The sequence below is a fragment of the Macaca nemestrina genome, chromosome 9 (assembly GCF_043159975.1).
Source record: "Macaca nemestrina isolate mMacNem1 chromosome 9, mMacNem.hap1, whole genome shotgun sequence".
Lineage (NCBI taxonomy): Eukaryota > Metazoa > Chordata > Mammalia > Primates > Cercopithecidae > Macaca > Macaca nemestrina.
The window spans coordinates 115,337,101-115,363,460 of NC_092133.1; the positions used below are offsets into that span (position 1 = coordinate 115,337,101).

The 26,360-nt window shown below is 44.4% G+C and overlaps 1 protein-coding gene across 1 annotated transcript; it reads right to left on the minus strand.

Moving 5' to 3' along the window:
• Window positions 1-8,053: 8,053 nt before the first annotated feature.
• On the minus strand, window positions 8,054-14,937 carry LOC105479973 (BMP and activin membrane bound inhibitor). The gene is made up of 3 exons (XM_011738338.3): window positions 14,469-14,937; window positions 10,835-11,122; window positions 8,054-10,394 (listed from the first exon to the last, which is right to left on the minus strand). The coding sequence occupies exons 1-3, from the start codon at window positions 14,542-14,544 to the stop codon at window positions 9,976-9,978; spliced, it is 783 nt and encodes a 260-aa protein (XP_011736640.1). The 5' UTR covers window positions 14,545-14,937; the 3' UTR covers window positions 8,054-9,975.
• Window positions 14,938-26,360: the final 11,423 nt, after the last annotated feature.

Genomic DNA, 26,360 nt, shown 5'->3' on the forward strand with positions numbered 1-26,360 from the left:
AGGTCTCTCAGAGGCCGGAACCATACATATCCATAGCAGCTTGTTTTAGTTCATTCTCACACTGCTGTAAAGAACTACTTGAGACTGGGGATTTATGAAGAAAAGAGATTTAATTGACTCAGTTCCACAGGCTTAATAGGAAGCATGGCTTGGAGGCCTCAGGAAACTTACAGTCAAGGCAGACGGTGAAGGGGAAGCAAGTACTTTCTTCTCATGGTGGTGAGAGAGAGAGACAGAGACAGAGAGAGAGAGAGAGACAGAAAGACAGAGAGAGAAAGAGAGAGAGACAGAGAGAGAGACAGAGACGGAGACAGAGGGAGGGAGAGAGAAGGGAGAGGGAGAGAGGAGGTGGAGAGACAGGGGGATGGAGAGGGGGAGAGAGGGGAAGAGGGAAAGAGGGAGGGAGGGGGAGGAAGAGAGAGGGGGAGGGAGAGAGAGGTGCCACACACTTTTAGATAGGGAATGGGTGGGAGGAGGAGGTAGCGAGAGGGAGAGAGAAGGAGGGAGAGAGAGGGAGAGGTGCCACACACTTTTAAATAACCAGATCTCGTGAGAACTCACTCACTATTATGAGAACAGCAAGGGGGAAATCCACCCCCATGATACAGTCACCTTGTACCAGGTCCCTCGCTGACAGGTGGGGATTACAGTTTGACACGAGATATGGGTGGGGACATAGAGCCAAACCATATTGCAACTATGAAGGCTTATGAAAACATTAGGATGTGGGCTAGGTGTGGTAGCACACACCTATAATCCCAGCACATTGGGAGGCCAAGGTGGAAGGATCACTTGAGCCCAGGAATTCGAGATCAACCTGGGCAACATAGTGAGACTCCCTATCTCTACAAAAAACTGTTTAAAATTAGCTGAGTGTGGTGGTGCGCACCTGTAGTCCCAGCTACTCATAAGAGTGAGGTGTGAGGATGGCTTCAGCCTAGAAGGTTGAGGCTGCAGTGAGCCAAGATCGCATCACTGCACTCCAGCCTGGGCGATAGAGGGAGATCCTGTCTCAAAAAGAAAAAAGAAACTAGGATAAGCACTTTCAGAAAAAGCTTCAGAAAAAAGGGCAGGTTCTTCTTTAGGCCAGGTGCGAAGGTGTGACTTCCCGGAAGAAACGGGAAGACCAAAAAAAATGGTCAATGTATTTTTCTCCAGATGAGGGATTTGTGTATGAATATTCTGAAGAAAGGGTTTTCTTTTCCCCCCTGGCAGTTGTTTGCTGTCACATGCTCAGGACTAGCCAGCAGAGCCCTAGGGGAACTGCAGGACGTGGTGAGTGGCTTCGCAATAGGTCGCCACTGTCTGTGTCAGTCCGGGGAACCAGCAGAGCTCTTCTGCTTCTGAAGCCTACTCGAGTTAATGAAAATCCTGGCGACCCTGTTGAACCCAATTCATTGCTGAGAGCCATGAAAAATAGCTCCATAAATCTGCCTCTGAAGAAAAGGTCGGGCTTCCCAGGTTGGGATAAACAAATTGAGGATTTCAAAGCAACCTGTTAGTTACTCATGCCAATTTGCATACAAATGCCAACAAACAACCTCCCATTGTTAAAGGAGATGGTGAAGGATGTTCGGGTTTTATTGTCCAACTATGGTGATTGTCACAACCCAGTCCCTTGAAAGAACTACCTCACAACCTGCTTCACAATCAAGTGTCAGGACAGGGAAATGACCCTTGACATTTACCAAGCCCAGATGGACAGACGATCCTGATCACCCCCGCAGGCCGCCTCCTAAACCGGCCGCACCTTCTTGCTCTGTCCAGGCTGTGAAATTGGTGACCAGATGCCTCCACTTCAAGTGTGATAAATGCTACACCAGGTTTAGCAGAGAGAATGAGATTTCTGACTTCCAGCCAAAACGTTTGCATTTTAAAATGTCCACAACAGTGTTGCTTTTAAAGAGGGAGATTTTCTCTTTCCCACATTTATTCAATTTTTAGTAAGCACCGCTGGAGGGGGATGAAGAGAGCTTGATTAGTAGGTATCAATAGATAGTCTGATAGAAAAAAAAAAATAAGATTTAGTGTTTGACAGATCAGTGGGGTGACTATAGTTTACAGTAATCTATTATATATTTCAAAATAACTAGAAGAGAATAATTCAGATGTTTCTAGTATACAACAAAGACAAATATTTAAAGTGATAGATATCCAATTACACTGCTTTGATCTGTACAAATTATATGAATGTATTAAATTATCACATGTGCTCCCCAAAATATGTACATCTATTGTGTATCAATTTTTTTTAAATCTACAACATTTAAAAAAAAAAAGCAGGAAGCAGGTTTGAGCCAGGACTCAGAAAATATAAAGATATGTATAATATTTTTAAATAAATAAATAAATGGAACACAGGAAACTAGAAAAAAGACTGTAAAAGGATTGAAACTAGAAAAAAGACTGTGAAGTCAAGAATGACCTTCCCTTCCCTCCCGCTCCTGCCACCCCTGCCCAACATATACATTCTTTTTTCAAAATTTATCTTTGCACTTTGGGAGGCTATAGAGGGAGGTTCACTTGAGGCCAGGAGTTTGAGACCAGGGCGGACATCAGAGTGAGAGCCTCATCTCTACAAAAAATTGTTTTAATTAGCTGGGCATGGTGGTGCACAGCTGTAGTCCCAGTTGCTCAGGAAGCTGAGGCGGGAGGATTGCTTGAGCCCAGGAGTTTGAGACCAACCTGGAGACTCCACTTCTACCAAAAAATGAGAAAAGGCCAGGCATGGTGGCATATGCCTGTAGTCCCAGCTACTTGGAGGCTGAAGCAGGAGGATCACTGAGTCCAGGAGTTCAAGGCTACAGTGAGCTATGATCCCACCAGTGCACTGCAGCCTGACCTACAGGTTGGGCTTACGAAATATAAGTAATTTTTGTAAAAAAAAAACACTGTATAATAATGTGATAAAATAAATATAGGCTGGGCGTGGTGGTTCATGCCTGTAATCTCAGCGCTTTGAGAGGCTGAGGCGGGTGGATCACCTGAGATCGGGAGTTCGGGACCAGCCTGACCAACATGGAGAAACCCCGTCTCTACTAAAAATATAAAATTAGCTGGGCATGGTAGCACATGCCTATCATCCTAGCTCCTTGGGAGTTTGAGGCAGGATAATCGCTCAAACCTGGGAGGCGGAGGTTGCGGTGAGCCGAGATCGTGCCATTGCATTCCAGCCTGGGCAACAAGAGTGAAACTCCGTCTCAAAAAAAGAAAAAAAAGAAACATATAAAAGCCTAAATTATGAAACTGCAATGGATTCAAAAGAGCTATTTGGATTTTGAAGTTAAAGGTAAACTCTTCATGAAGATGCTAAGTGTTTGTGAAGGGAAGGGAATCTATAACTTGGTGTGTCCTTGAATGAAAGACGTGAGCTATTTTTTGCTTTTATTCCAGCCTCTGGGCAGAGGTTCATTTCCATGAGAAGAAAAGAGAATTTGCCAGAGTTGCCCTGGTGTAGCAGGGCCTATCAAGCCATTGAGGATGAAATACCAAATCAGGTCGCGCATTCCAGGTTCTCAACCTTTTTGATCAACAAAACTCTCAGTGGCTTGTTCTTAACTCCTTGGAGAGACAATGGTGAAAACTTTGGATTATCTTTAAATACTAAAATGAAAGTACAACTCTTAGTTCAAAGGAGAATAGTGATAAAATTCTGGGTGAGAATTAGTGTCCTTAAATGAGCTCAGAGCCTGCACCAAATATAAAAGGTAGACTCCGATATTTGACCTTAGCAATGTTTCGTTAATGTTCAGGCCCATTGGAATTTTTTCTCAACTTCCTTCACTAGCAATTTGTTTTCATTTAGGCTTTCCGTACGAAAATTATAAATCTGTAAAACAATCAGTTAGGATAGAGGAATAAAAGAGAAAGACAACATTTATTTACTAAAAACCAGAAACAGGTGCCTGAAAACAAAAGGCTTTAATCTGTCCTTCATCTGATTCTCTCCTTTGGATTTTGGATATGTCCAAAGGTTATTGATCACGGCTCCTTCCCACGGGTAGTTCACAGTTTCAGCCCTAAACCTAGGTGAGAAATGCCCTCATTTGCCAAGGCAACTGTGAATTAAAGCTATGGTATCAAAACCACATCCACTAAATTTTGGGGGAAAAAAACACTCTGCCGTCAACTTGTAACACTTAAAAAGTAAGAAACTTGCTTTGAGAAGTGTGGTGTTTTTCCACTGTCCTCATCGGCTCCCTAGGGAAATTCCAAGGGGAAGAAAGCAGGGATAAAGAGCTTTTTGTATTTCTCTTGGTTTTAACTGCTAAAACAATTTTTGTTCCATTAGGTTTGTAATGCGAGATCTTTCAGAGTGAATTGACACAACAGCCTCTGAGTTTATTAATTCATCACAACTAACTTAGTCTTCACGTGTCTAAAAACAAATTGCTGACTTCTCGCAAGTTCCAAACTACTTATGCAATGCCCTGAAAATTGTTAAATGTAAAATTATTCCAGGATTACGAAGTCTATTCAATTAACATGGCATACAAACACACATGCGCGCATACACACACACACACACACACACACACACACACGCGGCATGCATAGTTTTCAGCTGATCTTTCCTGAGTTATATTCAGACTTAGTCCAACATCAATCTAATCTACAAGATACCGGGAGCTAAACACCATTTGAAATTGCCCGGGAGAGGTCAGCTGGCCATTAGCTCCTAGATAGAAGGAATGTCCTAAAAGTCTCGAGGAATGACAAATGCCTTGAGATACTATCTCACTGCTTACCCAAGGTATCTCCCCAGATTGCTTATCAATGCCTTTCCTGTTACCCTTTTCATATTCAAAGAATGGGAAAAGTTTGCAGAAGTTTGGCTGGTAGACCTTCCCTAGCAATAAATACTTTGAAACTCTAAAAAAGCACATCCCTTGGAAAACTGCTGCCTTGCTGGAAGAAGTAAACCCCAACTGGTTAATCTCAGCTCTGCCACCTTCTTGATTCTATCCTCAAATTCCTGGAATGGCAGACAAATAAATTACACCACCACGATGCAAAACGATGCAATGTTAGCAGATTAACAAGGACATGTCCCGAGTGTAAACCGTACTCCAAATAAAGAGTTGCCAAAATTTGAGAGTTTTTGTCATTCTATGTGATCTCTAACTCCCCCAAAACATCAATAATCTGCTTTTTTAAGGTAGCAGATAGTCATATTGACAGAATGAATTGGGTAGAGGGAAGGGGAGTCCGTTGGTATCTGGAGCAGTCAATTTTTCTGTTATAAATGTTGGTATCTGGAACATTTAATTTTTTTATTATAACTGTGACCCACAGAGTAACTAAATTAATTTCATCCAGGGTAATTAAATGATTTTTAACTAGCTCCTCCACTTCCAAATTCACAAAGTTCTAAAAACTAGTTCTGGAAGTATTTGTATTTTGTTGGGAGCACCTGTGGGGCAGGTTGTAATTGATTGTGGCGTTGAGAATCAATTATTGAGAATATACCAGTTCCGACATAAGCCACGCAAACAATATGGACACATTATCTGCTACCTGTCAAATCCATTGATTTTCTCAATGGATTGACCATTCAGAGCAGCTGAAACTCCAAGGGAACTTCATTCTATCAACTACTAGAAGTTGAAGTAAGTTTATATGATTAAAACATTCTCATCAGTAGCCATCTGTATTATTCCAGAAGGAAACAATTACAAATGAACCTATTTAATAGACGTGAGAGGCCAAAAATAATACATTGAAAATGAATATTTAAAATGCTAAATCCTGTCTGCAGGTGACTGGCAGGTCTGCAAGTCTCAAGTATGCAAAGATCTTAAATATTAAAAAGTAATTTTAATGTACAGTACAAATAATGGGCACAAGTTCTCAGATTTTAAGGAATATTATGTGGGGGCAGTTCATACAAGACTGTTGTGTATATTAATGAAAATAGCTACAATGTCTCTTCACGATAATCCTACAAGGTTTTACTATGGCCCCCAATCCACAGGCAACAAAACTGAATATTCAAAGAACTGACCTAATTTGCCCAAGTTCCCACAGCTGTAGAGGTTTAAAGACATTTGGGCTGAGAGGCAGAGAAGAGGACCAATTAGAGGTTGTAAGGGGAAAAAAAAGCTATCCTGGCCCCAAAAGAGCCAGTTCCCGAGTCATGATACTAGATGCCACTGCTTTCAAGCTTTTAGCCTATAATCAACCCATATTGAAACCAGATTTACGAGCCCTTCAGAGGAAAGCTTTGTGATTTTCTAAAGCAGACATGTTTGGTATTTTATAAGGTCAAACCCCCTGTGGTGCAGTGTTTTTAATAAAATCAGTTCAGCAGAAATTAAGAGACACACCAGTCAATTTCTAGGAAGCCTCTAAGCCATTCAAAATAAAAGGAAAAAAAAATAACATAAAAGACACAACCATGCACAGATCAATTTTTTCAACAGTGGTAGAATGTAAGGAGTTGTCGATACAAAATCATGTTGGTAAATTTGGTCCCATGTCTCTAGTTCGGGCAAATTTCCACTCAGAAAGGAAGATTCCTTTTGGGGGGAGTTCTATGACAATACTAAGCAAGGGCTGTTCCTGGTTAGCCTGGCCTTGTGACACCTCAAAGTAACAGTAAACATCTCGAAAAAACAAACCAGTCGCCACCACCATTTCTGACATCACTGAATCAGGTAGACCCTGGACCTTATCTTAGTCCTTATCTCTGGCTCCCGGCAACTTCTACACTCTCACAGGGAAGCAAAAGTGAAATCTATAGGTAGTTTTTAGTTACATCCAAAGTTGAGCTGCTGGCAATATTTTCATAAGGCGGCAGATCTGACTTTATGTGCGGGCCTGACTTTAAGACTGGCAGTGAGGACATGTGTAAAAACTAAATGAGTATCAAAAGGGAGAGGATTTTTTTAGGAAAAGGGGCAGGGCTGGCCTATTATGTGGCTAGAAGCTGAGCCCTAGAAAACTCTGAGAGGCCGTGGGCACAGTGCCACCTCCCCACAGTACAGGGAGCTGTAAACAGCCTCGTGAATATACAATAGGAAGAACAAAGGCACAAGATCAAGTGGAGAGGCTGTGCATGCATCCTCCATGAAGTTTGTGGTAACACCAGCCCAGACATAGGCCTCTCTGGGAGGAAGGGGTTCACTGATTTCAAAGTGTTTCAAAGCACATGACTTTAAATCCTTCATTGTTTTATCTCCTAAAGAATTGCGGAGTTCCTAGTTAACCTGTACTTAGAAGATATGAGGTGAACAGGCCCTCATAACGGCAAGCAGAGAAAAGAAACTTCGACTACACATAACAGATACAAAAACTGGCCACTTGAAGAATTGCGGAGCTTGCATAATGGCGTATGTGAAATGAGAAAGTACAAGGAGCAAGAAGTCCTTTAATCTCCAAACTACGAACTACTATAATGTGATCAAGAGCCAGAGTGGGGCTGGGCAGAGTGGCTCGCACCTTAATCCCAGAGCTTTAGGAGGCTGAGGTAGGAGGATCACTTGAGGTCAGGAGTTTGAGACTAGCTTGGCCAATATGGTGAAAACCTTGTCTCTGCTAAAAATACAAAAATTAGCCGGGCATGGTGGTGGGTGCCTATAATCCCAGCTGCTTCAGAGGCTGAGGCAGGAGAATTGCTTGAACGTTGCAGGGGGACGGAGGCGGGACGCGGTAGGTGTGGGGAAGGGGGTGGAGGTTGTAGTGATATGGATGGCGCCACCAGACTCCAGCCTGGGTGACAGTAAGACTCAAAAAAAAAAAACAAAAAACAAAAACAAGAGCCAGAGGTGGAGGTGAGGGTGGGAATTTCACCAACGAACAACTTTGATCAATTCTCTTGACAGGTTTGAAGGGTTGGGTTCAACGAACAATTCTTCGGCTTCCTCAAAAACTGACGTACACAAAGCTTAATATCTTTTATAAAATATAAGGCATGTATGCAAGAGCTGTTCATCTTAAAAGGGACATTGCTTTTATTATGCTTTATATGAATGCTTTTACTAAAATGTTTATTCCACAGCATAGGGCAGGTGGTCAATTAATATTAATAAAAGAAAACCCCCATACTCAAATATGCAGGCTGTAGGTTTTTTATTTTTTTGAGACCGAGTCTAGCTCTGTTCCCCAGACCGGAGTGCAGTAGCACAATCTCAGCTCACCACAACCTCCACCTCCCAGGTTCAAGCAATTCTCCTGCCTAAGCCTCCCGAGCAGCTGGGACTACAGATGCACGCCACCATGCCCAGCTAATTTTTGTATTTTTAGTAGAAACGGGGTTTCACTATATTGGCCAGGCTGGTCTCGAACTCCTTACCTTGTGATCCACCTGCCTTGGCCTCCCAAAGTGCTAGGATTACAGGTGTGAGCCACCACACCTGGCCTACAGGTTAACTTTTAAGCAAAAATTTCAAATATACAAAGGAATTGAGAAGATACTCTCCATGGCATATTATTCTGACATTTAAAATAAGAAAGATCCACTGGGGGCAAGGGAAGTACACAAGTAAGTCATACGTTTTGTTTTGTTTTGTTTTTTTGAGACGGAGTCTCGCTCTGTCGCCCAGGCTGGAGTGCAGTGGCCGGATCTCAGCTCACTGCAAGCTCCGCCTCCCGGGTTCACGCCATTCTCCTGCCTCAGCCTCCCGAGTAGCTGGGACTACAGGCGCCGCCACCTCGCCCAGCTAATTTTTTGTATTTTTTAGTAGAGACGGGGTTTCACCGTGTTAGCCAGGAGGGTCTCGATCTCCTGACCTCGTGATCCGCCCGTCTCGGCCTCCCAAAGTGCTGAGATTGCAGGCTTGAGCCACCGCACCCGGCCTAAGTCATACGTTTAAATTCAGGCTGGGCAATGTCACCAGGACCGAAAGTCTTATAGGAGGAAACACTGTTTCTTAGCTGTGTTACTGGCAAAAGCCAGTATCTATTTGGTTCCGTAAAGGATCATTTGGGAGGAGGAAACCTAGTAGCAGTTATTTAAATCAACTGGTATATCATGTTCACTACAGAAAACCTTTCTAAGGAGGAAGTTAAAAAAAAAAAGCATCACACTGTTGAAGCACAAGGTTTAAAATTAAGAGTGTTGTACGGTAGGGTTCGGCTAACTGGGGAGCCAAAATACTCAATTTGGCTTAGGACAAAATAAACTGGCCAATTAATCAACAGTAAAAGGAGACAGTGACTAACCTGAACAAAAAAAAGTTTTGTGTAGTTGGGTTTTTTTTCTTTTTTGGGTGGAGGTAGACACACTGGAAAAGGTATTCCAGAACGCCTGGATCAAAATGACCTTTGCTAAGTCAACTCTAGAAATTGATCAATCACATCTGACCTGGTACACACAAATTTCAGATCTCCTTCTTAGATGAAAGCTAGAACCAGAATTATCCTATAACCAGAAATGTGGGTAAGACACTAAAAGATGGTCAGTATACATTTAGAAACTCCATACTGTAAGATGACACAGGCACGTGGAAGAATAAGCAAGATCTTGGTCTTGTTTAAAAAAGAAAAGAGGAAAAAAAAAAATCAAGCCACATCCTGAAGTTGACAACAAGTGAGCAACAGCAAATGGCCATTAGTGTAATTAACATGTACTGTCTCACGCTTCCCAGTTAAATTTATGGAAGACACTATTAAATTTCAGACAAAATATATATATTTCTTTTAAATCTTTACAATAAATCAAGATGTAGAAGCTTACATAGGGCACATTTTTGTTTATTTAGGTACTCAATTCCATCTCCCTTGGATGCAAATAACCCTGGTGACAGTGTGTACAAAGTCTTCTCTTTGCTTTCTATAATTTTAAAGTAACACATTTGACTGTATTTAAGTCTGTGCAAATAATCCTTCAGAAGAAATATCCAAGATTCTGTTTGCAGAGGTCATTTTGTCTCTCAAAGATGATTAAATGAGTTTGTCTTCAGATAAAGTGCTCCTGTCCAGCAGAACTCAAAAGGCCTTCAAGCGTTCAAGAAGTGTAGTTCAGATAAGACTTGGTCATACGAATTCCAGCTTCCCGTGCCCACTGTACATGCCCCAGTGAACGAGCGAGAGGATCTTATCATTGCTGAGGTCTGCTTGTCTCATTTTATCACAGGTCAGACAGCAGTTCTCGTGCCCACTGACCGGCACCATGCATTCCAAGTCTAACTTTGCGACCTGCCCCTTTTTGGAATGGTGTCCGTGAAAGCTGTAGTGCAAACGGGAGAGCATCTGTTGCCGCTGATCCTGCAGCCTCTTGTTTTCACTTCTAAGCATCCTCAGGGCCAACATAATAAGCAACACTAAAATCAGCCCTCCAGCAATGGGCACAGCAATGACTGCGGCCCGGAACCACAACTCTTTGGAAGAAGTCAGCTCCTGCACCTTGGTGATAAGGTTTCTGCTACCATCATGCTGATACCTGTTTCCTTGTCCTAAAGTACAAAGAAAATGATCAAACTCCATGTTAACTCCTCCTAGGGATATATTCATAATCATCAATTCATTTTATCCAGGAATTCCATTAAAAAGCAGCTTACAATTAAATCAACGATATTTAGAAAATATTGCAAAACTATCTAAAGAAGCTTACAAACGCATTTGTTTACAGACTGTCATTACTGAGATGTAATGGCCTTTTAATGTCTTCAAAATGTTGAAAAAACAGGCAAAACCTATTATGTAGACAGACATCGAATGCTCAGGCAGACATAAAAGCCACTCAATCAAAATGCATCTTTGTATCCAGCCAGGCTTCTCCCTCTGGTGTCTCTAATTACATTAACAACAAAATCAATAGCAGACACACGAAGTCGTGGCTGTCACAAGTCTATAGATCAGGCAGGCATTCTGGTTAGAAACGGCTTCTACCTACCTGAGGCCTCACCCTTGGGAGGAGAGAGAACATCATGCAACCCTCTGTAATTGCACATGTCTTCATGACAGCATTCCAATGTGGGCATGGTGGTGCCAGAGTGGTTTCGGGCCTGTTTGGCTTGGCAGATGTCTGCCGTGCTTGCAAGAGAGTCCAGGCAGCCATGGGTGAGTGGGGAATTTGAGTTCTGAGGATCAAGAAGTCTAGAGAAGCAGGCGCTGAGCTCAGATTTACACATATAACCAGTGGCTACACAGTGGGCAGCGTCGCAGTAGCATCGAATTTCACCTGAAAACAATGAGAGATCACGTCAAACTCTGCTCCAGAAACCAGATAAAGCAACTATTTAGGCAGCTGCTAAATCCCATTTTCAAAGGCACGGAACTTTTAGATCATCCAAGCTCAGGGCTCCAGTCCATGGAGCCTGGAGAAGCCCTTCCCTGCAGCCAGTAGGTAAGTTTCAATCCAGTTAAATGTACTTTTGGCAATGTAGTAATCCCAATAGCAGGTTTCTGAGGAGTTTAGAGAGTCATTTTAAAAAAACTTGCTTTTTGAAGGAAATAGTAATGAGTATAATTTCTCCTACCATAACGTAAATCACGTTATTTATTCATTTTAATCCTACATGACCATACAACATAAAATGCTAGGCTTTTTGATTTTGTCAGTATAAATATTTGATCGGAACTACTGAATTGTTTACTATCCCACAGGACTGTGCCAAGAGTTAAGAGCTTTAGCTAACACCTTATAAAGTTATTAACTAGAAACACAACAATCTAGAAATTGCCCAGGTCAGGAGGTTTTAAAACTATGAAACTAGGCAGCTATTTGCAACCTCTCTAGAAAAGGCAAACTTTTTGCCTATAAAGATCTTTTCATGCAGAGGAGCTTTTAGTCAGTATATTGTAAAACAGGAACTAGGCAGTTTACAATTAGTGGTTTGCTTGCCAAAGTCAATTTCTTTCAGCCCAAATGGAAAGTCATAAAAGGTGGGGGGAGTATAAAACTGCAAGGCTAACTTCTCCTCCTCCTCCTCACAAGTTTTACATGTAATTTGACATGTGATCTAAAAGGGGAAACATTGAAACTGAAAATCCTCTGCTGGTTGAATGAAAAATCCTTAAGGAAACCTCAAATTTTCTACAGGAAGTGATTAAAAGTTTCCTTTATAAAAACTTATTTTGTGAGTTGCATGGCTCGGTTCACATTTTGTCACAGGGCAAGACTGGAGGCTTTAATATCAGTTTCTAGTTGAAATAATCTGGGTCTTAAAGTTATCACTAATACGATATCCCCCTAGTGGACCCTGGTCGCTGTCACATGCCACAGCAAGTAAACTGAACTAATGCACGAGCCTCTTCCAGTTTCCCGTCTGAAGATCCGAAACCTCCACTCTGAAATTAAACACCAGGATCTGCTGTTTTACAAACCTCTTCCCACCCTTACCTTTCTTCTTCCCCCTCTCTCTGATGCCAAGTAAAGTGTCTCATTTAATTATCTGTCCAAATTCCAGACCACGGTATGGTATGCTCTGCTTTCACCGGGCACTGCCAGTGCTTCGGTTCTAAGAAAAACCAGCCCACTAAACACAGATCTTTAGCAACCCCTAACAGTCCAAAGCTGGGGTTCTCGCTCCTAAATCTGCACTCGCCATCCTGAGGTTGGGCCCAAGTTCCTTCTCTGCTTCAAGTAAGAACCCCGCTTTGCAGAATCACTTCTCTGCTCTTTCTCCTCCTCACTCCAAGCTCACTTTATTTTCCACATAAAGCTCACCAGTCTTCTGGGGTGATGACTACATATTCCTAGTTTGACAAATTCCATATACAGATTTAAAGTATAAATAAAACAGATTAAAAGCCCATTTTGACCCTATTAGTTTCAGACCTTGTACAGAAAAGGAAGACTGAATACAAGTAAAATGCTGCTTAAATGTTTATGAGAGCCTATTTAAAATACTGTATTTTCAATGACCTAAAAACAGCCTAATAAAATTTTGACAGGTAACTGGGAAAGTTCTAACTACTTTTTTTTTTTTTAATTGGAGCCACATTTTAAGCAAGGAGAATGGACTTTTGTACCAGTGTATTAAAACTATATTTCTGTCGTTCATAAAGTTTCTTCCTGTGGCATGCAAAAGGCCAGAAAGGGGACTGGTATTTTGAAACTGTGGAACAATGCCCTTCTGTTTCTGCCCCCTTCTCGTTACTGTATGTAGTGATTACACAAAAATGTCTGCTTTAGTCAAGATGGCTACAGGAGAGACTTCTGGCTTCTTTTAAAGCTTTTGAAGTCCGCAGCCGTCAGAAATCTCTGATCCCCTAATTATATCATTATCAGGCACATAGTTTCGGTATCTGTGACTTCATGTCAGCCTCAGTCCCTCCCCGTTCTGCCCGCCTTTGATAGGGCCAGGAGGCTCCCCTCTGCAAGCTGCAAGGGCTGTTATTTAGGGTTAATTACACCCTTCCTTCCAAAATAAATAAATACTGTAGCACATCATCCTCGCTGGGCTAGCTTATGCTTTAACCTCATGCCTGCTACATAGCAATTAGAGAGAAGTAGGGGGGTGCAAAGGCTAAACAGTGCTTCCTACTTAAAAAAAAATTATCTGTTCACAGAACAGTAGGTAGATTTCATAGCAGGGAGGTGAGGGGAACCTTGAAATTCAGAGGAAGTTCGGGTTATTTCTATCTAAAAGGTGAAAGCCTGCAGAGGAAAGAAGGAACTGACCCGCTGCCTTTGCCTTTTTTTTTTTTTTTTTTTTTGGTCTTGTTTGTAAAATATGAGGTGAGTAGGAAATGAGACGCTGACAGAGCCTACTCCTCCTGGCTACTGAAAAGCAACACAACACACACTCCTGCACACCTCGGACACCTTAACTCCCAGGGAAACCCAAACACTCGCTCGCACACACTCAGAGAGACGTACGCAAAGACACACACAGAGACTCAGATACACATTCAGAGATACAAAGACACTTAGAGACAGACATAGAAATGCATTCGGAAAGACACTCAAAGAGTCACAGAGATACATTGAGAAATACAGAGACTCAGACACATTCAGAGACACAAAGACTCAGAGAAAGAGACACAGAAATGCATTCAGAGAGAAATTCAGAGACATACTCAGAGACAGAGATACACTGAGTGATACAAAGGTTCAAACACACATTCAGTGACACAACACTCAAGAGACAAATGCTTTCAGAGATACTGAGGCTCAGAGACACACGCACAGAAATACATCCTGAGGCACTCACACAGACACACTGCGGGCACGCGGCAGCTACGGGCCGGGGTCTGCGATTCCTCCCGGTCGTCCGGGCCCCCAGGGTGAGGAGGCGGCGGCGTCGAGCCGAGACTCCGGCCTCCCTCCCCGCTGGGCTGCAAACGCGCCACTCCCCGCAGGCAGAGCCAAGAGGACCCTCTGATTATCGACTGCCCTGAGATCGGAGTCCGCATCCACGCGCCAGGCCACCGCCGCGACTTCTAAGAACACAGTAACTTGTCGCGACCTGCGGCTCCGGCGCGGGAGGGAGCCTCGCCCACCGCTAACAAAGCCTCTGCAGCGGGCTCCAAAGCCCTTCGGCGGGTACGGGACCCTGGGCCCTTGCGCCCCCGGCACCCACCTTTGGTGAGCAGCACGGCCATGGCGCAGAGTTCCAGCTGCAGCCAGATGAAGATATAGCTGGAGTGGCGATCCATTGACGCCCCGCACAGCCGCGGCGCCCCCGCCGGCTCCCGGAGCCCGGGCTCGGCGGCAGCCTACTACCCCCGGAGCGCGCAGGGCATGGGCCCTGCCCGGAGCGGCGGGCGCCGTCAGCGGCGGGGCTGAGGTTCGGGCCGCGGCCGGAGCATGGAGCGCGGCTACAGGGCGCGCCCAGGAGCCCAGAAAAGTTTCCCGGTCCCGCCTGGGCGGCCACCGGCTCCCTTGCCCCACTCGACTCTAGGGCTGCACGCTAGCCCCGGGCACCGACGCGGGCCAGGGTGGGCTCCCGGCCTTCAGTCCCCGCTAGCGGCCACTCTCCGCGAAAAGGGCAGGGGCTCCCCAGAGCGCTAGCGCATCCACCGCAGCTCCCTCCCGCGCCAGCCCAGGTCCCGCCGGCTCCGCGCCGTAAATAGCGCCCCGCGCGGGGAGCCAGCCCGGGCGGCCCCGCCTCGCCCCGCCCCGCGGCGTCCGATTGGCCGCCGGGCTCCTGTCAATCCACCCCGCAGCTAGGGGCGGGCCCAGACGCGAGCGCTGAGGGACCTGCGCGGCGGCTCCGAGCGGCGCCGGCGTCTGGGGCGCCCGGCTGGGGCGCTGCCGTCTCCCGCGCTCCCCCTTGCGGAGGCCTGCGCGTCCATGACCTTTGCGAGGCTCCGGGGGAGCCCAGCCCCGGGACCCGCTCGGGAACCCGCCTCCGAGACCCTGACGGCTCAGTCTCGGGCGGTCAGCGTCCCCCAGCCCGGAGCTTCTTTTGGGTGCCCCCCAAAACACGCAGGGGGGCTGCGTGGTGGTCCTCCCCGGCCGCACTGCGTTTTCTGGAGCCCCCAGGGGCGAGTGACGACGCTCCGGCCTGTGCAGGTGGCGGAAGAGGGTTCGGGTGGGAACCTGGACGAGGCGGCCCAGCGCTGAGGTCTGCGTTCAGCCTTCGCCCCCCACCCCCTTAGCGTGTCCGCCTCGAGCTGCCAGCCAGGGGATCAATAAAGCCCAGACAGACCGACTGTTGATCAGTTAGGAGCCGCTAGTTTCTCCCGGGTACACGGGACGAGTAGCCGGCCAGAGACACTTAACGAAAATTAGCAAATCCAAAAGCACCCGGCGCCAGCGAGACGACACTGGCCGAGACTGACACTCAATTAACCACCCCCCAAACAATCGCTGGCAAACACGCCGGCTGACCCTGATCAATATCAGCCCCGCAGTGATCTCCTCCTTGAGATGCTAATTCATTTATTAGGGATCGCGGGGCTGCCCTTCCCAAGGTACTCAAGGTGGTCTTGCTGTAGTTTTTTTTTCCCTCGGCTCTGGAAGGAATTAAGCTTAAAACTCATTATCTGAGGGAATGTTCTTTTATCCTCTCCCTCCAAAACCTGAGATGAACAAAAGTCAACCATTTGCAAAATTCTTCTTGAGAATCTGCCAGAGCTTCCCTACCCGAAATGTCAAAAGGGGGTGGGGCGGGGTGGGGAAAGAAAGAAAGAGAAGCACATTTCATGCTAAGGTGAGAATTATAAAGTCAAATCCTTTAGGACTAGAGTGCAGACATGAGCTTTAAGACTAAGAAAAATGTATGTATGTCTTGAGGACTGAAAGTCAAGGCGAACATACCTCAAACGCCTAACCTTTTAAAGCTGTTGAAAGTCTGCAGAGCTGCAGGATGTAGTTAATGAAATTGCCTTTGAAAAATAATGTTTATGTGCAGAAAAATAAAATAATTTCATAAACTGATGCTCAGACCATTACTTCTCTAGATCAAAATTGCATCTAAAAGGAGAGAAGGAGAAGCCCAGCAGAACTTTTAAAAGAAAATTAAACTGGTTAGGGCACCAGGTAAACAGCAGGTTTCTCAGACAAGTTTCTTAAGGGGCGTGCTGACAAGTCAGTCCTGGGGCCGAGTTTGATTAGAACTTTCTGGCTACTAGAACCTTGACAAGTTAACAATTGTAAGGTTTTTATGCAGGCAATACTTTTTTTTCCGAGATGGAGTCTGGCTCTGTCGCCCAGGCCAGAGTGCAGTGGCACTATCTCGGCCCACTGCAACCTTCCACCTCCCCGGTTCAAGCGATTCTCCTGCCTCAGCCTCCTGAGTAGGTGGGATTACAGGCCCGCGCCACCACGCCAGGCTAATTTTTGTATTTTTAGTAGAGACAAGGTTTCACCATGTTGGTCAGGCTGGTCTCGAACTCCTGACCTCGTGATCTGCCCGCCTCGGCCTTCCAAACTGCTGAGATTACAGGCGTGAGCCACCGCGCGCCAGAGGACAATACTTTTTATGTAATGATACACTTTCTTTTAGAGAGTCAATTAGCTAAAAGGAAACTTTCAGGCTATATTCGTTCAACCTGGCCTCCCACAGTAGGCCAGGCTTGCAATGTCTGGGGTTATAAAGATGTCAGAAACTAGATAGTAAATCTCAAAACAATGGAGCTGGACAATGATAGAGATTTATGTGCATAATGTTAAGATGCCTAAAAGAAAGAGGATAACTAGCCTAGGAAGGTAAAGAGAGCCAGTAAAGTCTCCTAGACGCAATGATACTAAGGATTAGAAGACCATTACAAGCACAGAGGACCACAGGAATTTAGGCAAGAAATTATTTAATTGTGTAGGGTAGTAGGGGTAGTAAGTAGCAAACAGGTAGTTGGGATGACAAGCAAGTCTTTGTGATTGCAGCATAAAATGTGAAGAAGTGAACAGAGACGTATCAGAAATGAACTATATTTCCCTTTGATGCAGATAAATACTTGTTTAATGGAAGAGGTCTGGGGAATGTGTTGGTGAAAGTTGCATTCTAATAGACACTTTCTGAGTGTCTCCCAGCCCAATTCAGAGAATGTCCCTTTTCCCTGGAGTGGGCGTTGCAACCTGATTAGGAGACTCTGACCCTCTAGCCACAACTAGTCACATGACCCAGGTTAGGTCAGTTAGAGTCTCTCTTCTGTGTCTTTGAACAGACATGCTGCTTAGTCCCTCAAGGTCATTTCACGGGAGACATAAAAATTTGCTTTGTGGCAGCTGTGGTCCACCTGTCTGCAAAGAAAGAAAAATGATGAAGATACGCAAAGTGGCAAAGACTTAAATTCAAATGGATTTCCAGTCACTCGGCCTCACTTCTTGTCCTTAGGTTAACTCAGTAACCTTAATAAAGTCCCCTTTTTACTTAAGGTTCTTTTCCTTGCAACCCAAAGAAACCAAACTAAGATATTTGTATTTTATTGAATTAATGTTGACTTTGAGTACTCCAGGTTGTATATGTTTTTTGTTCCAAGTCCAGTTCTGAATAAGAACTTGGGATCCATTTTTTAGACAATGATTTCAACTATTTTGTTTTTATTATTAATGGGCAAACTTTCTAAATGACCAGAAATTAAAGAGAAACAAGTCTGCACTTCGTCTAATGGTTCTGGGGAAGACACGGACTTTTCAACTAAATGAATCAGAGTGTTTGAATCAATGTAGAATATCAAAATCATTTTAGGGATAATGTGTCAATTATGAGGCCATATCAATAGCTGAGAGAATAGGCAACAATTTTAATTCAATTTAAGACTCTTAAGACAAATTGCTTCTCTAGAGAATTTTACTTATGCTTTGCACATAATTCAGTTATTACTTTCCTACATGTAGGTTGATAAGTAGAGGGAAAAAAAATAGTACAATCTACTGTCCTTTTGAAGTTTAAAGCAAGACATGAAATCAATGACCAAAATTCTTTTTACACCTACAAAAGGATTCTGAAAATACCTGGGAACAAGCTATCTATACCCAAGAACAGAAAACTGATTCTACACCTAACTGAAACATTTAAACAGTATAATAGTTTTTTATTACCTTCAAACAGCATTCAAGATATAATTTATCCATGGGATATATATACACACATATTTTTTTTTCTTTTTTTTTTTTTTTGAGATGGAGTCTCGCTCTGTCACCCAGGCTGGAGTGCAGTGGCATGATCTCAGCTCATTGCAATCTCTGTCTCCTGGGTTCAAGCAATTCTCCTGCCTCAGCCTCCCGAGGTGCCCACCACCATGCCCAGCTAATTTTTGTGCTTTTAGTAGAGACGGGGTTTCGCCATGTTGGCCAGGCTGGTCTGGAACTCCTGACCTCAGGTGATCCGCCCACCTTGGCCTCCCAAAGTGGTGGGATTACAGGTGTGAGCCTCTGCGCTCAGCCAGTGATACATTTTTATAGTTGTTCTTCACCACAAAACCCATTCTGTTAACAAAGCTGCAAATGCCCTACCAATCTCTGCTTACCCAAATAATGCCATTGTTTCCCAAAGTTGTAGATGACCCTCTTTTCAGCACTACTTCTGTCTTCACAATGACAATAAAAAAAAATTGCTCTGAGTACATTTTGTTCATAGAGAAGGCAGTTGTGTTCAGGTTCCTGGCTAGCTTACAAACAACTATTGCAGTCTATTGATAGGATCTAACATTTCTGCCTGTTATACAAATCTACCAACTAACAATCCACAGAGGTTAGGTAACACTTTGAATTTCCAGTAGCAGCTTTTGTTTCTTTCTAAAAAGTCATTTGTTTTCCGTAGAAGTTGGGAGTTCAGATCTAAAACTTACTTTCATTGGAATAGGACAAAGATAAGGGATTAGCCCATCCCAAAGGAATGCCTGTCTAGTTGGGGGGTTTTTTGGTTTGGTTTTCTTTTGTTTGTTTGGTTTTGGTTTTCTTCTAAAATGGAGAAGGAGATAAAGATTGACTGCAGCACCTGGAAGGCAGGGTGATAGAACTTGGAAGGACAAGACTGAAGCTCACATTCCAAAATGCCCATCTTCCCACAGATGAGCCAAAATGCTATGGGGTCATGCAAATAAACCATGATAGTTGTTGAGTTGAGGCTGTCTTAAGAATTTGTAGGCCGGTGGCTGGACGTAGTGACTCACACATGTAATCTCAGCAGTTTGGGAGGCTGAGGTGGGAGGATCGCTTGAGCCTAGGAGTTCGAGACCAGCCTGGCCAACATGGTAAAACCCCGTCTCTACTGAGCACAACAAAAAGATTAGCTGGGCATGGTGGTGCACGCCTGTGACCCCAGTTACTCAAGAGGCTGAGGCACAAGAGGCTCTTGAACCCAGGAGGCAGAGGTTGCACTGAGTCCCGAGATCGCACCACTGCACTCCAGCCTGGGTGACAGAGTGAGACGCTGCCTCTAAAAAAGAAAAATAAAAAAACTGTAGGCGGGGCACAGTGGCTCACACCTGTAATCCCAGCACTTTGGGAGGCTAAGGAGGGCAGATCACTTGAGGTCAGGAGTTCGAGACCAGCCTGGCCAACATGGTGAAACCCCATCTCTACTACAAGTTACAAAATTAACCGGGCGTGGTGGTGGGTGCCTGTAGTTCCAGTTACTCTGGAAGTTGAGGAAGGAAAATCACTTGAACAGGAAGGTGGAGGTTGCAGTGAGCTGAGATCACACCACTGCACTCCAGCCTGGGCAACAGAGTGAGACTCTGTCTCAAAAAAAAAAAAAAAAGTTTGTAAAACTACAAATTTGGAATACAGTAAGAGTCTTCCCTAGTTAAAGATCATTACTTTAGGAACTTGACAATGGGCATTATTTATAAGCAGATAGTATCGGATACATTCTATGTCATCCTTGGCCTCTGCATAAGTCTTTGTTCTATTAAGTTGTGTAATATAACCCCCAATTAGGCCAGCAGAACTTTAAAAAATTACTCAGTAGCTGCTAGTTTTGCCTAGCTGATGCCAAATTACCAGTTTGATTCCCTTTGTTTTGCTTTGTTTTAACTAAAATGATGAATTAATCTTTTAAAGTTGACAAATTATCTTAAGCAAATTTCTGCCTAACAGAATGCTATTCAGGAATGCAATGCAAAAGTATTTTTTAGTTTTTTCCCCTTAGCTGATAAGACCTCACTTAATTTTTTAGAATTTAAAAAAAAAAATGTCATGGTAGTTAGAAATTCAGCCAGTCCTGGTAGTTAGAGCCTGTAATCCCTGCACTTTGGGTGTCTGAGGTGGAAGGATTGCTAGGGTTCAAGACCAGCCTGAGCAACATAGTAAGACCTAACGTATTAAAAAAAAAATTTAATTATTAATGTATAAACCATTGAAATCCAGAAGCTTTGATATTTTTATTAGAGAACCAAATATTTAGACCTTTCCTTGAAATGGGATGAAATCTTTCATCCTTCCTCAGCACCCACCCATGCTTCTCCCTCTCCCCACTCTCGCTGCCTTTGATGGTCCAGTAATGGCTCCTATTATCCTATCCTGTCCTTTAGAATCTCAAACTCAAATCTCAGTGACCCAATTGAATAAGGTATTTTGCAGCGGAACTTCAGTATTCTATTTGCTATTATATTCTGGCCACGGTCACTGTTTTTACTTCATAATAATTCCTGAGAAAATAACTAACTATATAGTATTTGTTTTATCATTTACAAAGTATCAAGACACACATTATATTTGATGTGTGAGTTCAAGCCATGAAATAAAATGCCAGCCAAACGTGCATATCTTCAAATATTTAATGCATTTCAACGAGATTTATGGACAGAGGTTATAAAGAGAGTACACCCTAAGTGAGGTCATCAACGAACAGAATTCTTGTTCTTATCCTTGGTGTTAAGGGAAGAACTTCTTATGCATTTTTCTCAGATTGAATAATCTTCCTTTGTTCTATCTGGTCACCTAACAAATGATCTCCTATTCTGCTATGAATCCCTTAAACACAAAGAACTCTCTGATAAGGTAGGCCGGCTCACAACTATAATCCCAGCTACTTGGGAGGCTAAGGTGGGAGGGTCACTTGAAGCTAGGAGTTTGGGACCAGCCTGGATAACATAAGGAGACTCTGTCTCAACAAAAAGTATAGCAATTAGCCCCATGTAGTGGGGAGCACCTATGGTCTTAGCTACTTGGGAGGCTGGGGCCAGTGGTTCGAGGCTACAGTGAGCTATGATTGTAGCACTGTACTCCAGCCTGAGTAACAGAGTGAGACCCTGGTCTCTAAAAAAGCAAAAGCAGGCCGGGCGCGGTGGCTCAAGCCTGTAATCCCAGCACTTTGGGAGGCCGAGACGGGCGGATCACGAGGTCAGGAGATCGAGACCATCCTGGCTAACACAGTGAAACCCCGTCTCTACTAAAAATACAAAAACTTAGCCGGGCGAGGTGGCAGGCGCCTGTAGTCCCAGCTACTCGGGAGGCTGAGGCAGGAGAATGGCGTAAACCCGGGAGGCGGAGCTTGCAGTGAGCTGAGATCCGGCCACTGCACTCCAGCCTGGGTGACAGAGCGAGACTCTGTCTCAAAAAAAAAAAAAAAAAAAAAGCAAAAGCAAAACCAAGTAACTCTCTACTGTCCCATTCACAATTTAGTGCCATTTAGTTACATGTTTAGCCTATACTTTCAAAGACATCATTTAAAATCCTTTAAAACATCTATGTGGCCGGCATGATGGGTCACACCTGTAATCCCAGCACTTTGGGAGGCTCAGTCAGGAGCATTGCTTGAGCCCAGGAATTTTGAGACCAGTCTAGGTAACATAGGGAGACCCCTATCTCTACAAGAAAATTAAAAAATTAGTCAGGCGTGGTGGCTCGCACCTGCAGTCCCAGCTACTTGGGAGGCTGAGCTGGGAGGATCTCTTGAGCCAGGGAGGTAGAGGTTGCAGTGAGCCATGATTGCACCAGTGCACTCCAGCCTAGGCCACAGAGTGAGACCCTGTCTGAAATAAATAAATAAGTAGAAATAAAACATTTATAGTACAACGTTAGTCAACTTGTTGGAAGAAAGAGGCACTAAAGATTAATTTAGGAGGGGTTTGTGGTGTGGACACAATAGGCTTACGGTATGGTTACTACTAACCGGTGATTGACAAGCACCGCTTATCACCTCAGGGAGCCAACCTTCCTGGGGCGGAAGCCAGAGACTTGGGCCTCTTTCTCTCAGGGTTGTCTTTGCTTCTCGCCTCTCTGCCATTGGGCTGTCATCCTCTCCTTATTTGTAGGTTTTACTTTCATAATTTCTGCTTGTTTTTGTCCAATCATAAGTCCCCTATACAGAGAGATACTGCCCAAGAGATGGTTTCACCTTCTATCACTACTGCAAACTATCACAGTCGTTTGTTCAGCTTCCGGAGACACCATCCCCAAATACTCAGTCTGTGACCTTTAACCTCTTTAGCTTGGGTAGGGTTCTGGCTGATATGAAACCTGGGTACTGCTCTCAGCAAGGGTGTGAGCCAGAAAGAACACACGGAAAGAGGTGGGGGCAGGCTGGCACCATAAAGCATGCCATATTATATAAAGTTAATTCACCTATAAGGAAAAATAAAGTAGGCCAGGCTCAGAGGCTCACACCTGTCATTCCAGCACTTTGAGAGGCTGAGGTGGGAGGATCACATGAGTTCAGGAGTTCGAGACCAGCAGGCCCAGTAGCAGATGCCTGTAGTCTCAGCTACTTGGCAGCCTAAAGTAGGATTACTTGAGCCCAGGAGTTCCAGGCTGCAGTGAGCTATGATCACACCACCACACTTCAGTCTGGGCAAGAGAGAGAGACCATCTCAAAATAAAAGAAAAATGTTAGTGAGTGAATTTTGACGTTCGCCAAAAGGCTGAGAAGTGATTAGTGAGTGGAATTAAGATCAGTCCTCCGAGTCAGGCGCGGTGGCTCATGCCTGTAATCCCAGCACTTTGGGAAGCCGAGGCAGGTGGATCAGTTGAGGTCAGGAGTTTGAGAACAACCTGGCCAATATGGTGAAACCCCATCTCTACTAAAAATATAAAACTTAGGTGGGCATTGTGGTGCACACCTGTAATCTCAGCTATTGGGGAGGCTGAAGCAGGAGAATCTCCAGGAGGCAGAGGTTGCTGTGAGCCGAGATAGCGCCACTGTACTCCAGCCTGGGCAATAAAGTGAGACTCTGTCTCAAAAAAAAAAAAAAAAAAGAAATCATTCCTTCAAATTATTACTTCTGTGTGACTTTATCACTTGAGTGTTTGCTATCATCTAAAATAATATAGCCATTTGAAGACAGCCCATTTTAAACAGACTGAAGACTCAAAACCTTGCAGAGTCCAGGACCATTTTGAACTCCTGGATCATTTTTAATATACAACAAACTTGAACGGCTCGTCTTCTTAGTGGGGCCATGGCAACGAGCAGAGTTTTTATTAGCTTCTTGAGAAAGATGAGTATTTGGAGTGAATAGTCAACCTGGCATTTTCCACATATAGTGGAGGGGGAAGGAGCAGGCAAGATGCCTGTGATGCAATGTCTATGAGCAATGACATTGCTTGCCAGTCTGTATGGAATACATGAGCAAAATCCATCAACATTACAGCCAAAGAGTCAAAGTAGTCACTTGTTTCCTTGGAGGTCCATCCACTCGACTCCACCCCGTACCACTTAGTTGATCCTCATTAAATCATAGGAGTATATAAAAAGAGTTCTCTGGGCCTGGCATGGTGGCTCGTGCCTATAAACCCAGCACTTTGCGAGGCCAAGGAGGGTGGATCACTTGAATCCAGGAGCTCAAGACCATCCGGGGCAACATGGTGAAACCCCATCTCTACTAAAAATACAAAAATTAGCTGGGTGTGGTGGTGCATGCCTGTAATCCCAGCCAATCAGGAGGCTGAGGCTGGAGGATCGCTTGAGCCAGAGATGGGGAGGCTGCAGTGAGCCAAGATTGCACCACTGCACTCCAGCCTGGGTAACAGAGCAAGGAAGAAGTAACACTAAAGTAAGAAACTGAAGTCCTGCATTTGTATCCACACTCCATTACTCAATATTTTGTTTATTTGTTTGTTTGTTTTTTGAGACAGGGCCTCGCTCTGTCACCCAGGTTGGAGTGCAGTAGCACAATCTCAGCTCACTGCAGCCTCCACCACCATGGCTCAAGTGATCCTCCCACCTCAGATTCCCCAGTAGCTAGGACTACAGGTGCATGCCACCACACCCCGCTAATTTTTAAATATTTTGTAGAGACAGGGTCTTACCATGTTGCCCAAGCTGGTTGTTATTATTATTATTATTATTATTATTATTATTATTATTGAGATGGAGTCTCGCTCCATCTTTTGCTGAAGTGCAGTGGAGCAAGCTCACTGCAGCCTCTGCCTCCCGAGTTCAAGCCATTCTTGTGCCTCACCCTCCTGAGTGGCTAGGATTACAGATGTTTGCCACCATGCCTGGCTAATTTTTGTATTTTTGATAGAGGCAGGGTTTCACCATTTTGGCCAGGCTGGTCTCAAACTCCTGGCTTCAAGTGATTCACCTGCCTCAGCCTCCCAAAGGACTGGGATCACAGGCATGAACCTCCATGCCCAGTATACCCAATGAGTTTTTATGAGCCAATCAATTGGCCCCTTGGTACTCAGTTTTCTTGCCCATAAAATGAGAACAAGAGTGTTTGGTAGCCTGCCTGCTCCAGAGGTTGCTACTAGTGTAACTTGAGGTCTTCGTGTACGTTTTGTTAACTGTGAATCTCTATAGAAATGGTGACCAATTTGCCTTAGAAATTGGTCTAAGGAAAAATGTGTAATCTTTGAATGTATTTATGATGACTTCAGGACTTCCCAGGTGGTTTCAGGATCTTCTCCTCCCTGGAGCTGAAGATTTGAAGTGCAAATAATGTTAATGCCAAGTCAGCCCGTGGCCTGGGCAGGGTGATGGTATCTCTCTGAAAACGCAGGCATCTTGCCAACAAAGGTTTGCTCCCATGACTGGTGATAGTCCAAGAATCAGCCGAGGCAAATTGGTTGGCTAACTTATCATGACGCAAGAAACTTAGCTGCTCTCATGGAACCATAACTCGTGCCTCTAGTCTGCTGGAAAAACACAAGAAGTATCTTCCACCCTGCAACATGACACCTTTAGATAACCCATCTCCAGTCCGATGGCATTTTTCGAAGAAGTCTGATGTTGCTTACTCACTTTCAAACGGAAGCATTTCCTAAGAAAATCCTGATTAATTATGGATACACTTGCCATGAACTGTACTCATGAGCTGTCCTTTTTTTTTTTAGGGATAATCAAGAGATTTCTGAAATGGCTCCTGCCCTCAAAATGCTTCTAATCCACCTGCCTTTTTTTTTTTTTCTTTTTCAGATGACTGCTTAATTTTAACAGAGGTCTGTAGGAATGATGGGAAGGGGCACTGGTACTTCTCTCTTTCCTAATCCTTCAAGTCACCCCTGAAGATCCGCACTGTTTTTCTGGAGACAGGTGAGGTCCAGCCCCTGAAAGAGGCAGACAGTGCAGAGAGAAGAGCCTATGTTTTTGCATTTTTGTCAGAGGTGATATATCAAGGTACAATCAAAGCCTTTTCACATCTGAAGTCTTTTCGTTCCCATCAGCCAGTACGACTCCAGCGAAGAGAGAGGGAAGAGGGAGACGGGGGTGTCCAGGAAGATTCACCTTCCTATTGACAGATCGGGAAGTTTCGGGAAAATGTACTCCAGGCTCCACACATCGTTACTGATTCCCGGTTCGTTGGAATACATGTAGAAAAGTACTTAGATAAATTAGTTTAAGTATAAGATAAATGCTGATCCCCGGGTCCCTCTAAGTTTCTACTGACAATAGCAAAACAGCAGCCGCAGCGCCATTTCGGTTCAATCGAAGAGATATTAGCATCCGTTTTAGGCAGGGAGAACATCCAAAAAGATCGATACCGAGGGGAGGGCGAGGCTGGGAGAGCGATCGGGAGCCGAGAGCGAGTGAGCGAGAGAGGGCGAGGAGAAGGAACGGGAACCAGCGAGAGATCCCTCGGGGGAAATGCAAACGCTGGAGAGAGGCACCAATTATGATAATTGAAGGTAATGGTGCTGA

Excerpts from the sequence above, each read along its gene's own strand:
- LOC105479973 (XM_011738338.3), bottom strand. The coding sequence starts at position 14,544 with ATGGATCGCCACTCCAGCTATATCTTCATCTGGCTGCAGCTGGAACTC. Across the intron at positions 11,123-14,468 it reads GGCCGTGCTGCTCACCAAAG|GTGAAATTCGATGCTACTGC; the intron begins GTGGGTGCCGGG and ends CATTGTTTTCAG. Across the intron at positions 10,395-10,834 it reads TCCCAAGGGTGAGGCCTCAG|GACAAGGAAACAGGTATCAG; the intron begins GTAGGTAGAAGC and ends TTTGTACTTTAG.